Raw genomic sequence first — 15704 nt, 5'->3', positions numbered from 1 at the left:
AGTCTTCTAGTGGCTTAAATGCTATATCCCTTCATTCAAGACACACAGCCTGAGGGCAAAGCTGTGACTTGAACTTTTGTTCTACAGCAGTCACTTTTAATGAACACAGTAATATCCAATCCCTTTTATCTTCACCAGATGTCCTTTACTTAATAGTTCGCAGCTTTACCACAGTGTAATTTTATTGTATTCTTAAGAAGAACAACAATTTAATTTAAAGATGTTGTAACAGAGCTGGTGGGAATTCATGTGGAGAAAGTGCTGTAGTGTTTGGAACACTCAGAACATCTATAGATTTCTGTTGTTGGTGTGGACTGTCTTCCTGTAAAGACCTCTTGTTAGCTGTGTTAGTATATGATTGAATATCAGTGATTCCAAATTGACCATCTTTTATTTCATTTTTACTGTTCTTTTCGTTTATCAGTATTATAACTGGTATTATAGTCAGATTGTCTACAGGCAAACTTTAGAAACATTCAGATTCATCTGTCAAGAGGCAACTATAGGCTTAGGCAGGATCTTATTTTGCCACCATGTATAGCTTTAGAAGTTTCAATAGATTTATTTCTCTCTCTCCTTTTTTTTTTTTTTTTTTTTGCTAACCTTGGATGTCAGAAATCCCAAGCACATCCAAAAGACTTCCTGGAATTGCAATTGATGATGGGTTCCCTTATTTTTTTAGTTACTGTGTAATTGATTTACCTTGATTACAACCTTGATTGTTTTTGTGTAAAACTTGAGATTTTTTTTTTTCAAACGTTTTTATCTTTATTATCTTATGTTTACAAAAATATCTTCTTTTCAAACTAACTTTTTGAAATTCCCTGTCACTAGTATTCTCATTATAGGGGTAAACATATGAAAAACTATTCTCATGAAGACTATCTGTCACTTTGCAAGTTTTCATCGCCTCTTACGTGCAAAATCTTTACAATTTAGTGTCTGCAAAAATTGTTTGATATAATTTCATGTTCTGAGGAAGTATTTGGATTATGTAGTGAATATACTTCCAACAGTTTGAAGTCTTGTATTAGAAAGGGGGGGAAAAAGATAGTTTATAGAAAAGATGTTAAAACATAAGTTTCTGTCTAGTTTTCAGTAGTGATATGGGAAGTCAAATATTTTGGCTATACAGGTTACATCTGACAATTTTTGGCTTGCTTAGCGGTGTATTAATTCTCTCTAATAAGAATGATGACTGTAACACTTGACTATTCTTTTTGTCCTGACTAGGAACCTTGCAGTACATGGCTCCAGAAATCATCGATAAAGGACCACGAGGATACGGTGCACCAGCTGATATCTGGTCACTAGGTTGTACCATTATTGAAATGGCAACAGGCAAACCTCCATTTCATGAACTAGGAGAGCCTCAAGCAGCAATGTTTAAAGTAAGTACAGCTTTTTTGCTATAGAGCTTATGAATTTTCAAATACTAACTTAATTTTTTAACATTAATTTAATTGGTGGTAACCTTTCGTTATATGGGTTGTTTTGTACAAAGCCGCAGTCTGACCTGTGTTCTTAAGTCTCAGAGTAATCCTTTTTTGCTCTAAGCTGTATTGCTCTAGGGGGTAATCATTTATTTTTGTGCTGGAAATAGGTCATGACTCAGAGCAGCAACCTGAAAAATGAGTGAAGGCTTATTAAGACTAGTATTCTCTACCTTCTTACTTCTATCATCTCCTGCTCTTGGTTTATGATTTCCTTCGTGGCAACCAGTCTCTCCAATAATGACAACCAAGTTACTTGTGTCCTTTAAGTCTTTATAAGCCTCCCTCCCAGAGTATGTTTGCCTTGCCTTGTCTTTCAAAGGCCCAGTCTCTGCCACGTGGTAGGAAGCTATGGTGGAAGGGGGGTAACTTCCCAGGATTTCTGGTATGTACTGAAGGAGTAAAATACTCTATTTTAAGTCTGAAGTCCTTTGGACCAAAGCTACCTCCTTGGTAAACTGTTGCCTCTAGTACTCTCTTAGTGTATCTGTTTTCAAACGCACACATTAACACTTGAGAAGAGAATACTTCAGATAGTTTTGGTAATAAATGTATTTGAAAAAAGTTCCTTGTTCTAACTCTAAAAATAACAGTAGTGTAAAAGCTATGATGTGATAATGTGTCAAATATGCAGACTGAAAATTTTTGGTTCTTCCACTGGCTTGCAGTAGACCTTTAGAAATGTACTTAAGTTTTCACTTATGCTTCAGGGTCCTCATTCTTATAATGGGGAAAATGTCACATCCATTACTCAGCAAACTGCTTTAAATTATCAATATTCTTAATTCTTTTGTGTATGTTGTTGAAAGTCACTGTGTGAACATTAGTATAATTATTAATGGAACCACAGTAGCAAAATCGGATCTTTATCAATAAGTATAGTAAGCTGGGCTGCAATTCAGCATGGCATGTAATGCCTCGTGTTGTCCTAGGCCTGTGAGTTGTCCCATGCACCACAGCTAAAAGGCAAAGAAAGGGATGGTTATGGGTTTTGATGTAGTTATTTCAACGGTATCATATGTCACCTTGGTGCTGTTGACTTATGACACTACCTCAAAAGAAGCTGCCTGGGTGAACACGCTTTGATTCACTAAAGCTTTCCTGAGGGAGCCGCGGAAAGAGACTTTTTCCCACGTCGCTGTAAATGTCAGATACAGTTCTGCTGGCAGATGCCTTTTCATCCTGTGTGTCTGGCACGTAGTTGAACCGTTCCATGAGTTACATGTCTTATTTTTCAGCACGGTGCGTTGAACGGTCAGGAAGCGCTGGTTCAGTCCCGGGTGCTCGAGGAGCTCCGCGCAGGCTGTCGAGGCGAGCTCTGGCAGGGCTGTGCGTGGCCCCGCGTCCTGCCCGTAAGCGCTTCCTGGCCACAGGGCTGTTTTCTGAAGTCTCAGAATACATTTCTTCACCTTCTTTCTTCAAGGATGTGGCAGTTTTTAGCGCTGTTATTGCAGACTGTGTTAATGTGCTACAGTCAGGCATTCAGTTCTGTTTTCTGTTTCTTGGCTCTGCTGGCACCTGCTTGGAACTGCCTCTTGCTGGGCACCATGAATTGCAAACTGTGGTTTCTTTTTGCTGTGTAATAAAGGTAAGCAGAAATGAAGCAGGCTGACTGGGCAGGCATGTAAAAAGAACAGAAGCCTGGAAAACTTGGGATATCAAACTTGTGACGTCCCCGTCTCCACACATGCATGCTCTGTCGTGCAGAGGGCAGGTGAGGAGAGAGAAGGTCTAAGTCTGGCTGTGCAGTCACTATGGAAACTGCAAATGGCCAAAGAGTTGGACAAAATAGAGAAAAGGGGCCGGAGTAAACTGGAAATAATTCCTGGCTGAGTGCACATTGTGTGGTATTTCATCTATGAGCATAGTAGGTGTGCATCTGGTTCCGTGTGAAAGGAGTGCAAACAAATGGCATTCAGTGGAGATAAAGTAAATTAATGTCGCCACGGAGTTTCCGGATGCTTGCGACAAAACTTATTCCCCTTGAGCCGCAGAGATTAAGATAGGATCAGACGTGCATTCAAATCTCCTGGTCCTGTTCTGGACTGTCCTGGGTTTTGTTTAGTGCGTAAGGGAATAACCTGGCACCAGTGTGCTCTCAGTCGTGACGCTGCCCCAGCTGAAGCTGGCCTGGGAGCCCGTCCCCAGACCGCACGAGGAGGAGGGGGCTGGCCGCGGGGACAGACATGGCAAAAGCAGTTGTCAGAGCACAGCAAGCAGGCGGCTGTCTCCTCTCTCTGCTCCAGAGCAAAAATTTGAAGTAGTGAAACTATATACCCCATTTGTAAAGCACTGTCCACAATGCATGTGGGGTTTTACAAATCAGATAAAGATGCTCCGTCAGACAAAGTAAATGTATAGATGTTGTAGCCTGCTGACAGGACATAACATCAGTTTACTTATTTATTTATTCCATTTCTTTATTAAATACATCAATTTAATTGTAGAGGTTAGCAAGTTGCATATATTGAAAACATTACGTGAGGGAAATACTGAGTTTTGAATATGCTTAGAGTCATGGTTTGGAGGGCTTTAATGCATTATTAGCATTTTATATTCTGCACTGTCGTTCAAACATAAGCACGGCTGCTCAGCATTTTTTGCTTTAGCTTGCGTTGAAGCTGAACCACTATTGTGAGTGCCTAATGGTGCCACAGCGTGTTAATGCAGCTGTATAATGAGATTATTTAAAAGCAGCTGGCACTTGTTTAACTGCTGGGCTGCTATCTCCCTTGTGGCCGCTATCTTTCTGCTTGTTCTCCAGAGCCTGTTTTATGTAAAGATGCCAAGACTACAAGCCATAATCTTGCCAAATAAATGCCGTACAGTGCACGCGTGTTACACAGCTCTCGCTTCAAAACATTTATGCCAGATTGGCATTGGAGAATAAGGCGGCAGCGAAGGAGCTGGAAAAATCACTAGGGAGCAACCTGTCGAAGCACGTTTTTCATTACTTAAAGAGCAGGGGGTCTTGTTAAACCTTTGGACATCATGTGATTTTCAGTTAAATAACACCGAAAGGCTGGGGAAGACATCTGGCCCGAGTGCTGGGGGTGGTGACAAGGTCTGGCAAGGTCGTTGTGAGCATTGGCACAAGGAAATTTGGCAGCGGCGGGAGCAGAACAGGTGCAGCCCCCAGGCCGTCGGTGCTGGAGGAGGAAGTTATTCCTGTTCCTGGGCACGAATGTGCTGGAGGAGTCAGCGACTGAGACACACAGTACTGGGCAGGGGTGACGGGAAGCGTATGCAATAGCTGGAGGGATTTGTGGCGAGTAGGATAAGCAGCATTTGAAGCACTTGGTGTGGGTAATGCCCGGATCCCGAGATTGCCTGAGGGTAGATGGTTGGGTACATCCATAGCTTGACATTTGCATAATACCACATCGATATTCACACCGTGTTTGCAATGAAGTAAAAAACAGGATTAGAACCTTGTTGTGCTTCACTGCTTTGTGTGGGTACCTGGATGGCTCCTTTTCCGCAAGAGTCAGCGAGAGCGTGAGAGATCACACTGTAAGAAAGCTTTGGCCCATGGTGTCCTTGCAGTTGTTTAGTATAAATAATTTGTATTTTTGTTTTACTTGCAGGTTGGGATGTTTAAGATTCATCCTGAAATTCCAGAATCACTGTCTGCTGAAACGAGGGCCTTTATTTTGCTCTGTTTCGAACCTGATCCTAGTAAACGTGTTACAGCATCTGATTTGCTCAGAGATTCCTTCCTTAAACAAGTAAACAAGGGCAAGAAAAGCAGAATTGCATTCAAGCCTTCAGGTAAGGAATTATCAGCCAAATCCAAGTCAACATCATCATTAAGTGTTATATAAAAGATTGGAATCATTAAGCACTCTCTTTTACAAAGGACATTTCTTGTGCCAGGAAAGCAGCAGGAACTCAACTGTTGAAAGTGCCTGTGATTTGTAATTAGACATATTTAAATTTAATAATTCCCACAAAATATGGTGTCTTGCTTATTTTGCGCTTTGCTTGCTGAAACCTCCCAACCCCATTTTTCCTCTCCCCAGAAGTAAATGCCTCATTTATAGTAAATTAAAGTTAGAAAAACGACATTTGGTGAAGACTTTCCAAAGCAATTCTGCATTTTAGAGTCACAGTTACATACACTTGAGAGATATGTGTTTATTTATAGAGTAGGTGTTTGGCAACTGAAAATGTGGGTCTGTTAGGTGTTTGGGTCTACATGGGTCAGCAGTTTCAAACTTGAAACGTAACTTGGAAATTTGGCACATGGGTGCTGAAGTAGCTGTTTAGCGGGTCGTTTTATCTGCCTAGTGTATTCCTCCCCCTCCCCCTGCAACATATCAGCCACTTTCTCAGTGATAAGATAACAAACCTTAATACAGACCTGCCAAATAAATCGTTAGTGTTTGAAGGGACTGTCCATTGAAAAACAGGCAAAGCCATTGATTGGTCTTGCTGCTTCTTTCCCCGGTCTGCACACACACATGCACACGCTCCCGATGCACATCGAATTGCTTCCCGTTTTGAGCTTTTTTTCCCCCTCAGCAAGGAACATTTGAAAGAATGGAATTCTAAGGGGAAAAACTAGCCAAGCATTTATAACGCCTGGCTGCCTCGGTTTCGGCAAGCAAACGGGCATCCTCTCTCGAACTGAGGGGCACTGAGGACTGCCACCCCTGCCGTGACGGGACCGCTCGCCCTGCTCAGCCCGGGCGCAGCGTCGGGAGCTGTGGGCAGGCTGTGGCCTTCTGCCCCGCTGCAACGACCTTCTCTTGTCGGCTTTTCAGCCCTTGCCTGAGGACACGTTCTGCAAAAACCGCCTGGCATTAGAAAGGGAGGAGCTTGCCTTGTTAGCTGCCCTGGGAGCGACAGGCTCCTCAAATACCAGGGGAGCCGCAGCTGTCTTCTGCACCCCCTCCCTCCTCCTGCCTTCCTCCTTTCTCCTCTTCTCCCGCGCGTTGCTGGGGTTATGGAGCTCCTTTGGATGGGTTAAGCACTGGGCTGCGGCGAGACGCAAGCTCCGTGACGGCCGCGGACACGAGCAGAGCGGGCGAATGTACGAGAACTGTCTGTTGGGCGAGGGAGGGAAGGGCGACGCGGCTGCAGCCGAGCGTGTGCCGGGGCTGGGGCAGCCGTGCTGGCTGCTGCAGCCGTCTCCAAGGGGGGTCTGGGGGCCGAAGGCAGGTCCTCGCCCAGCAGGTGCCGCGGTCTTGGCCGCAGCGGTTCACTCCGTCTCCTCCGTCTGCCCCCTCCCTCGGCGCTGGTTTCCTCAGCTTTGCCTCCATCTTTCCATCCTGTCTCTACCCCTTTTTTCTGTCCAGTAATGAAGGCAGCCCAGAGCAAATCTCGGCCCTTACTCTCAGGACAGCAACTTTCAATTTTCTGTACTGCCGAGACGCCTCGAACCAGTTCTCACGAGGTGACATATATTGTTTCATTTCTGTGACTGTTTAACCTCAGCCATCTGAACATCAGTCATGTACCACGGAGTATGTCAGAGCTCTCCGAACAACTTTTGACTTCTGGCTCTCTTCCTCCTTCACCTCCACATAATTTGTAGTGACAAGCATCAAAAACTTTTGTGATATTTTAGCTTCACGGATGTGTGCACTCTGAGTGCACACCTGAGTGCATACCTTTCCTACCCCGCAGCTGCAAACTGGCAATCAGGATTATAGCAAGCTCTCAATAGCTGTTATTTTTTTTATTTCTTCTTACTTTCAAGATGAATTGGAAAGGGACAAGAGATTTCCTTCAGGCTAGTGCTAAGAGAGAGAGTCCTTACTGAGGGCAAGGGGACATGTGAGCGAGGCAGATGCCTCAGGTGTCGGAGAGGGAGCAAATATACGTCCATTAACACAGGCAGAAGTGAGGAGGGCGGGTAGCAGAGCGCTCTCTGCTTAGAGATATGTATGGCTGGTGGAGCAGCCGACGGTAACCTATGGGTTGGATTCAGGCTCTTTAAACAGCTGTATATCTAGTTGTACCAGCACCAAGGGGGGACTGTGTATATATATATGTGTGTGTTTGTGCAAGAGAGGGTAACAAAACGGCATTTCGTACGAGTATCTAGCTGCTTTGCTGTCTTTGGGTTCAGCAGTTAGCTCGTTCACACCTTTTATTGCATTTTATTTTGAGTTGTATTGCTGCTTTCTATCAACAAGGTTACCTCTCTCAGCCATTTTGCAAAATGAGGTCTTGATATCACTGAAGATGATCGTGGCTGTTTTAAGCACATTGCCCTTTCCTGCCTAGTGCTCTTACATGCTTTACACTGTCTGTTCCCAGATTACAATCGTAATACATCCCTCCCGCTGCCGATCCACGGAGAACAGGCTGGCAGTAGCAGCAGTGAGCATGGCTCCGTTTCGCCAGACTCTGATGTACAGCATGACGTGTTTTTTGAAAGGCCAAAGAGATCCATTTCAGAGATTCAGACAAAGCATCCCATTTCCCATTTACTAAGGTAAAGCATTTGCTTTTTGCTTGATACCCATGAGGGATTATGTGAATTTAATTCACATTATATTTTATCTCAGGGCAATTTTTTCACATAATGACTAGATAAGCAGGTGTGTTAAACAGCAAGCAAGTTGCATAGGCAAGTTACCAGTTAATTTAAATACTGTCTATATTTAATTAATGAAAAATGATTCTTTCTCCTTAAGGTTTCCATGTATTTATAGACTTTTCCCTCCCTGGTGAATAAATGTCAGTCGTCTTATTGACTGAGTGGATATGGATTCTGGAGTTAGTGGAAGAGTTGACCCTTCTATGTACTCATTAAAAAAAATGTGGCAAAAGAAGGGCAGCAGAAAGATAGTTCTGCTGATCAGAGAGCACAAAGCTCTCTGGAAGTATATTTGGATATACTTCCAAATGAGTTTGGTACAGTATGGTGCCCGAAAAAGTGAACAGTTATCTCAGTCCAGGGTTTTCAGCTTTCCTCCCCAAAACTGAACTGGTGCTGGCTGACATTAATGCCAGCTTCTCAGCGGGATGAAATCAGCCTTGTGCTTTTGGCTTCAGTGAGGTTTACACCAGCTGAGGATCTGAGCCATCTTCTGTCTCAGAATTAGGGTTCAACAGTCTGATCAATCCGCTGCTGCAGTTTAGCTCACTTTTTTAACCTCTGAAGTATCCCTACTCACTTCTGAGTACTGCCGTGTTGCTAACGCTGAGGTCTCTCTTGCGCACGGGGCCTGGCTGCCGACGCAGTGTGCCTGATGAGGGCTCGGCCGCGGAGGACAGGAGCACCTCTCCTTCCCTTGAGGACAAGGATTCCGGTCTGTTTCTGCTGCGGAAGGACAGTGAACGCCGGGCGATCCTATATAAAATCCTTAAGGAAGAACAGAACAAAGTTGCTTCCAATTTGCAGGACTGTATTGCACAGGTAATTTCAGTTCAGCTTTCCTTTTCCCCTGTCAAAAGGAGAATGACAAGCCAAGCAGTAGTATGCCTTTTCTGAAAACTAATAAATGAAGGTGCTTGGATTGTTCCTTCTGAACATCTTTGATCTTGGAGACCTGTAACTGTGCGAGCCCTTTGCTGTTGCCTGAACGGACAGCAAACACTGCCTTTTGCCCGCTGCTGGGCTCTTGGGTTTTTTTGGAGCAGGAAGTTTGGGGCATTTGGTGTGGGGTTGGGGGGGGCTGAGGTTGGTGGTTTGGGGGGAGGGGGTTTATGTGGTTTGTTTTGGGTTTTAAAGACATGGAAATGGAACACCAGGCAGTAATATGTATCATTTGCTTTAAGGACAGGGAACCAATTAATGATTTTGATTTCAAAATATATGTAAACTAGATGCCAAGAACACAGTACATGAATCTTAAAAAAGCCAAGGTAGATTTCTGTAGAGGGAAGGGTTGAGTGGGAAGGTTTAGTGACTGTAAAGAGGAGCAAGAAAAATCATGTGTTCGGTTAACCCGTAGCCAAGCAATGCCACACACCAGTAACGGAGTTGATTGCTCAGCCTTTCCTTCTTCATGTCTGCTTCTGACGTGCCACTGATGTTACCTGTTCTTATCAAGCTATGGTTTTTCACCTGGACTTCATGTCCGTAAAGGGGAGCCTGCTGACTCTTGTTGTGGGGTCCCGGTCCGCCGTTGGTCTCGGAGCAAAGGCAGGCGCAGCACCGTGGCCGGGGCAGCTCCGTCCGAGCCCGGCGTGGGCAGCCGGCTCCACGCAGCGCAGGGGTTTGCTTCTCCCCATCGCTCACTCCCCTCCAAACCGCCTCACGGTGCAGATCGGCTTGCCCCAGACCCGGGGGGCTCCCAGAGAGCTCCACAGGCCCCAGAGAAAGGCCCACAAGCTCCAGCTGGGGAAGCCATTGGGGTAAATTTCTGCTCCAAGCTTGAACTGCAAAATAGCCTTACAGAGGACTAAAATTCACAGGTGAGATCTCAGTCAGAGATAACCAGGGCTCTAAATATTTTCTGGGATAAAGAAGGATTATTTAGTAACAGCAAGTCCTACCTCAGTCTCCAGCTGTTTTGCAGCACTGCTGTAACCATCTCTTTTCCATAATTTCTGGAATACTTCTCCCTTTACCTTTGATTATACAGGTCGTTGTTCTCACTGGCACTTGGATGGCTTTAACTGCGGGGGTTATGGATGGCAAATCATAGAGTGAACACTTGAGTCCTACCACTGTGTAATCTTAGACCTTTTTCTGACCTATGCTAAATGCATCTATAAACATTTTTTTTGCCTAAGGAAATCAAATGTCTGCGTAATTAGGTACAAGTCCAGATTCAGCTTATTGAAAGGATAGCATCTAAAGAATTTGGGTCTCTTATCAATTCACTCTGCTGTTTTTATGGAGGAGAGCTGCCCTCTGCAGTATATTGCAGACATGTGTAGGTATTATCTGGACCCTCTTCCCTTTGTGACTGCCACAGTAGCACTAGACTTAATTTATTTTTTGGAAAATAGGAATTACTATTAAAAAAACTGTAGTTAGAAAAAGGTAGAAAATAAAGGCTTTGCAGAAACAAAAGTTCTGTGATTTCTGTGCATCAGTGTGAAATATACATGGGCAAAACTATAAATTGTAACCCTAAAAAATACTAATGCTACTAACTAGATATTTAATGACTCTGGGACTTACTTGATATATATTCATTATCTATTCTCCAGAGCTCTGAAGAACTGCAACTTTCAGTGGCCCACATCAAGCAAATTATTGGGATTTTAAGGGACTTCATACGCTCTCCTGAGCAGAGAGTGATGGCTTCTACCATATCCAAGTTGAAAATGGATTTGGACTTTGACAGCACTTCCATCAATCAGATTCATCTGGTGCTGTTTGGATTTCAGGATGCGGTGAGTTCCTTGCCTAGCACGAGGGGGAGAGGAATTCTTCCTGGACAGAGCTCACCCCAGGGGTTTGCAGCTTCCCTGCTCTTCCTCACTCCTCTTCCTCCTTGTATTGTAGAGAGGCTTGACTGTCGCAGCCTGGGTACGGTCTGAAAGCTCTAGCCTGAAACTGTCAAATCTGTTGTTTAGACTTTCAAAGGTGGGAGGGGTTTAGTGACTGATGCAGTTGTTGTTTGTTACTTTATAAAACTTCATCTGACTATTGAAAAACAAGATCCTCTTTCCTGAGGTGTAAGCAAATGTTGTTTGCTGCTACTTTAACTTGCTTATTTATTTATAGGTGAACAAAGTGTTAAGAAACCACTTAATAAGGCCCCACTGGATGTTTGCAATGGATAACATAATTCGCCGTGCAGTCCAAGCAGCAGTCACTATTCTTATTCCAGGTAAATCAAAGCTGCTGAAAATAATCTTTAAAAAAAAAAGGTGGCTGTTTGCATATCAAAGAGTGATAGCAAATGGAACAGTTTAGATGTTTAATCTGTCAGCATGGGATTAACTGCATCTCATGTGCCACTACATCAAAGGCACAGGGTCAGAACGTCGTACAGAAAGAAGTGTTGATCTGTAGGATTAATGCTGTACTCGCAGTACAGCAGCACATAATTAGGAGATAACAGCGGTTCTGCACCACCAGTGTGGTCCAACCATGACAAAAAAAGGCAAATTAAATTCAGTCCAAGCTGGAGCTTTTCTAGTAAGAAAGAAAATGACTCTGTAGAACATTTTAATGACATCCAAGGTGACTAACACTGCACAGGTCTGGTTCTGTGTTCTGAAAAATGATTACTGAGCTGTGGAACAGATGCAGAGAAGGGAGTGCATTAATACAAGGAGGAGTATGATTTTGGCCTACAGATGGATAGTAGGAAAAATCACCACCACTGAGAAGGAGGAGTATAAATGACTAAGAACTGTCTAGGAATAAATCTAAAAGTTAGTTAGAAATTTGGAAGTAGTTTTGTAACTCTGAAGTGCTGAGCACCCTTCCAGGGTGAGAATGTGCTGAGAGCACTTAGTGATGGTGAGTCCTTTCAGTCCAAAGTTGCTTTGACTTTCAAGCCCAACTGGCCAAATTTTTTAGGACTTTGTAGGAGAAAAATGCCAGCTATTCTTTGGTAGGAAGCATGGCCACCTGCAGCAAGTTCTGAGAGACCTGGGGTTAGAAATGCTACCTGGAAAAGAGGAAGGCTTTGTAAACTCTTCGGTCAAGGGCATTAGGGGAAAAGAACTTGTTTTTTTTTTTTTTAAAAAGCAAGCTTTCAAGGGTTTCTCAGTTAATAAATATGTATTAATATCTTATTATCCATTTAATCACAAATGTATTTGTTCCCTCTACAGCTGTAATTTACAGCTACCTACCTCTACTGGTACACTACAGCTGAGCTATTACAGTGCCACTCATATTTACTTTAGAGCTGATGCCAGAGAATCTGCGGTCCAGCTCACACAAGGCTTTGCTACTCCCCTGCTCAGTATTGCAATAAAGCACACTGTGCAACAGTCCGCTTCCTCCGCTGAAGCTCCCCCACCCACAGGAATAAAGAACAAAAACTGCACTACCTCTGAAGACAGACTTGTCCAAAAAAAATTACATTCTGTTGTATTCTATTCTATTCTAAAATATTCTATTCTTTTTTCTTTTCTATTCCATTCCATTTCAGTCTATTCTATTCCATTCTATTCATTATATCCTACCCTAGTCTATCCTATCCTATTGCATTCTTTTCCATTCCATTCTATTTAATCCCAATCTATCCTATTCTATTTTATTGCATTCTATTCCATTCTATTCTATTTAATCCTAACCTATACTATTCTATTCTTCTTTTTTATTCCATAATATTCTATTCCATTCCATTCTACCCTATTCCACCTTATTCTATTTATTATATCCTACCCTATCTAATCCTATTGCATTCTTTTCCATTCTATTCAATCCTAACCTACCCTATTTCATTCTAATCTATTCTAATCTATTCCAATCTATTCTAATCTATTACAATCTATTCTAATCTATTCCAATCTATTACATTCTATTCTAATCTATTCTAATCTATTCAAATCTATTCAAATCTATTACAATCTATTCTAATCTATTCTAATCTATTCTAATCTATTCAAATCTATTCCATTCTATTCTAATCTATTCTAATCTATTCTAATCTATTACATTCTATTCTAATCTATTCAAATCTATTCCATTCTATTACAAATCTATTCTAATCTATTCTAATCTATTCTAATCTATTCTATTCAAATCTATTTTAATCTATTCAAATCTATTCAAATCTATTCAAATCTATTACAATCTATTCTAATCTATTACATTCTATTCTAATCTATTACATTCTATTCAAATCTATTCAAATCTATTCAAATCTATTACAATCTATTCTAATCTATTACATTCTATTCTAATCTATTACATTCTATTCAAATCTATTCAAATCTATTTTAATCTATTCAAATCTATTCTAATCTATTCTAATCTATTCAATTCTATTCAAATCTATTACATTCTATTACATTCTATTCTAATCTATTCCAATCTATTACATTCTATTCTAATCTATTCTAATCTATTCTAATCTATTTTAATCTATTCAAATCTATTCAAATCTATTACATTCTATTACATTCTATTCTAATCTATTCCAATCTATTCCAATCTATTACATTCTATTCTAATCTATTCTAATCTATTCTAATCTATTCAATTCTATTCAAATCTATTACATTCTATTACATTCTATTACAATCTATTCTAATCTATTCCAATCTATTCCATTCTATTCTAATCTATTCTAATCTATTCAAATCTATTCTAATCTATTACAATCTATTCTAATCTATTCTAATCTATTCTAATCTATTACATTCTATTCTAATCTATTCTAATCTATTACAATCTATTCTAATCTATTCTAATCTATTACAATCTATTCTAATCTATTACATTCTATTCTAATCTATTACATTCTATTACAATCTATTCAAATCTATTCCAATCTGTTACATTCTATTCTAATCTATTCTAATCTATTCTAATCTATTCTAATCTATTCAATTCTATTCAAATCTATTCAAATCTATTACATTCTATTACATTCTATTCCAATCTATTCCAATCTATTACATTCTATTCTAATCTATTCTAATCTATTCCAATCTATTCTAATCTATTCAAATCTATTTTAATCTATTCTAATCTATTCAAATCTATTCAAATCTATTACATTCTATTACATTCTATTACATTCTATTACATTCTATTCTAATCTATTACATTCTATTCTAATCTATTCTAATCTATTCAAATCTATTTTAATCTATTCAAATCTTTTCCAATCTATTCCAATCTATTACATTCTATTCTAATCTATTCTAATCTATTCCAATCTATTCAAATCTATTACATTCTATTACATCTATTCTAATCTATTACATTCTATTCTAATCTATTCCAAACTATTCTAATCTATTCCAATCTATTACATTCTATTCAAATCTATTCAAATCTATTCAAATCTATTCTAATCTATTCTAATCTATTACAATCTATTCCATTCTATTCTAATCTATTCCAATCTATTACATTCTATTCAAATCTATTCTAATCTATTCCAATCTATTCAAATCTATTCTAATCTATTCCAATCTATTATAATCTATTCAAATCCATTCCAATCTATTCTAATCTATTCAAATCTATTCTAATCTATTCAATTCTATTCAAATCTATTACAATCTATTCTAATGTATTCCATTCTATTACAATCTATTCTAATCTATTACAATCTAATCTATTACATTCTATTCTAATCTATTCAATTCTATTCAATTCTATTCAAATCTATTACAATCTATTCTAATGTATTCCATTCTATTACAATCTATTCTAATCTATTACAATCTAATCTATTACATTCTATTCTAATCTATTCTAATCTATTCAATTCTATTCAATTCTACTCAAATCTATTCTAATCTATTCTAATCTATTCCATTCTATTACAATCTATTCAAATCTATTCAAATCTATCACATTCTACTACATTCTATTACATTCTATTACATTCTATTCTAATCTATTCTAATCTATTCTAATCTATTCTAATCTATTCTAATCTATTCTAATCTATTTTAATCTATTCAAATCTATTTTAATCTATTCAAATCTATTACATTCTATTCCAATCTATTCCAATCTATTCTAATCTATTCTAATCTATTTTAATCTATTCCAATCTATTCCAATCTATTCCAATCTATTCCAATCTATTCCAATCTATTCTAATCTATTCTAATCTATTCCAATCTATTCCAATCTATTCTAATCTATTCTAATCTATTCTAATCTATTCTAATCTATTCAATTCTATTCAAATCTATTACAATCTATTCTAATCTATTCCATTCTATTACAATCTATTCTAATCTATTACAATCTATTCTAATCTATTACATTCTATTCTAATCTATTCAATTCTATTCAAATCTATTCAAATCTATTACATTCTATTACATTCTATTCTAATCTATTCCAATCTATTACATTCTATTCAAATCTATTTTAATCTATTTTAATCTATTCAAATCTATTCTAATCTATTCCAATCTATTCCAATCTATTCCAATCTATTCCAATCTATTCCAATCTATTCAAATCTATTCAAATCTATTCAAATCTATTCAAATCTATTCAAATCTATTCAAATCTATTCAAATCTATTCAAATCTATTCAAATCTATTCAAATCTATTCCATTCTATTCCATTCTATTCCATTCTATTCCATTCTATTCCATTCTATTCCATTCTATTCCATTCTATTACAATCTATTCAAATCTA

The 15704-nt window shown here is 39.3% G+C and overlaps 1 protein-coding gene across 2 annotated transcripts in view; it reads left to right on the top strand.

Moving 5' to 3' along the window:
* Positions 1-15704, top strand: part of MAP3K15 (mitogen-activated protein kinase kinase kinase 15) — a 92118-nt gene that overhangs the window by 71863 nt on the left and 4551 nt on the right. For both annotated transcript variants that reach the window (XM_052794236.1, XM_052794235.1), the window contains 6 exons: positions 1234-1391; positions 5081-5264; positions 7761-7938; positions 8691-8865; positions 10611-10796; positions 11131-11236. In XM_052794236.1, the coding sequence (XP_052650196.1) occupies positions 1234-1391; positions 5081-5264; positions 7761-7938; positions 8691-8865; positions 10611-10796; positions 11131-11236 (987 nt within the window). The remainder of the gene's footprint in view (positions 1-1233; positions 1392-5080; positions 5265-7760; positions 7939-8690; positions 8866-10610; positions 10797-11130; positions 11237-15704) is intronic.

This window comes from Harpia harpyja, chromosome 8 (assembly GCF_026419915.1).
Source record: "Harpia harpyja isolate bHarHar1 chromosome 8, bHarHar1 primary haplotype, whole genome shotgun sequence".
Lineage (NCBI taxonomy): Eukaryota > Metazoa > Chordata > Aves > Accipitriformes > Accipitridae > Harpia > Harpia harpyja.
This window is presented reverse-complemented; position numbering and strand designations above follow the sequence as displayed.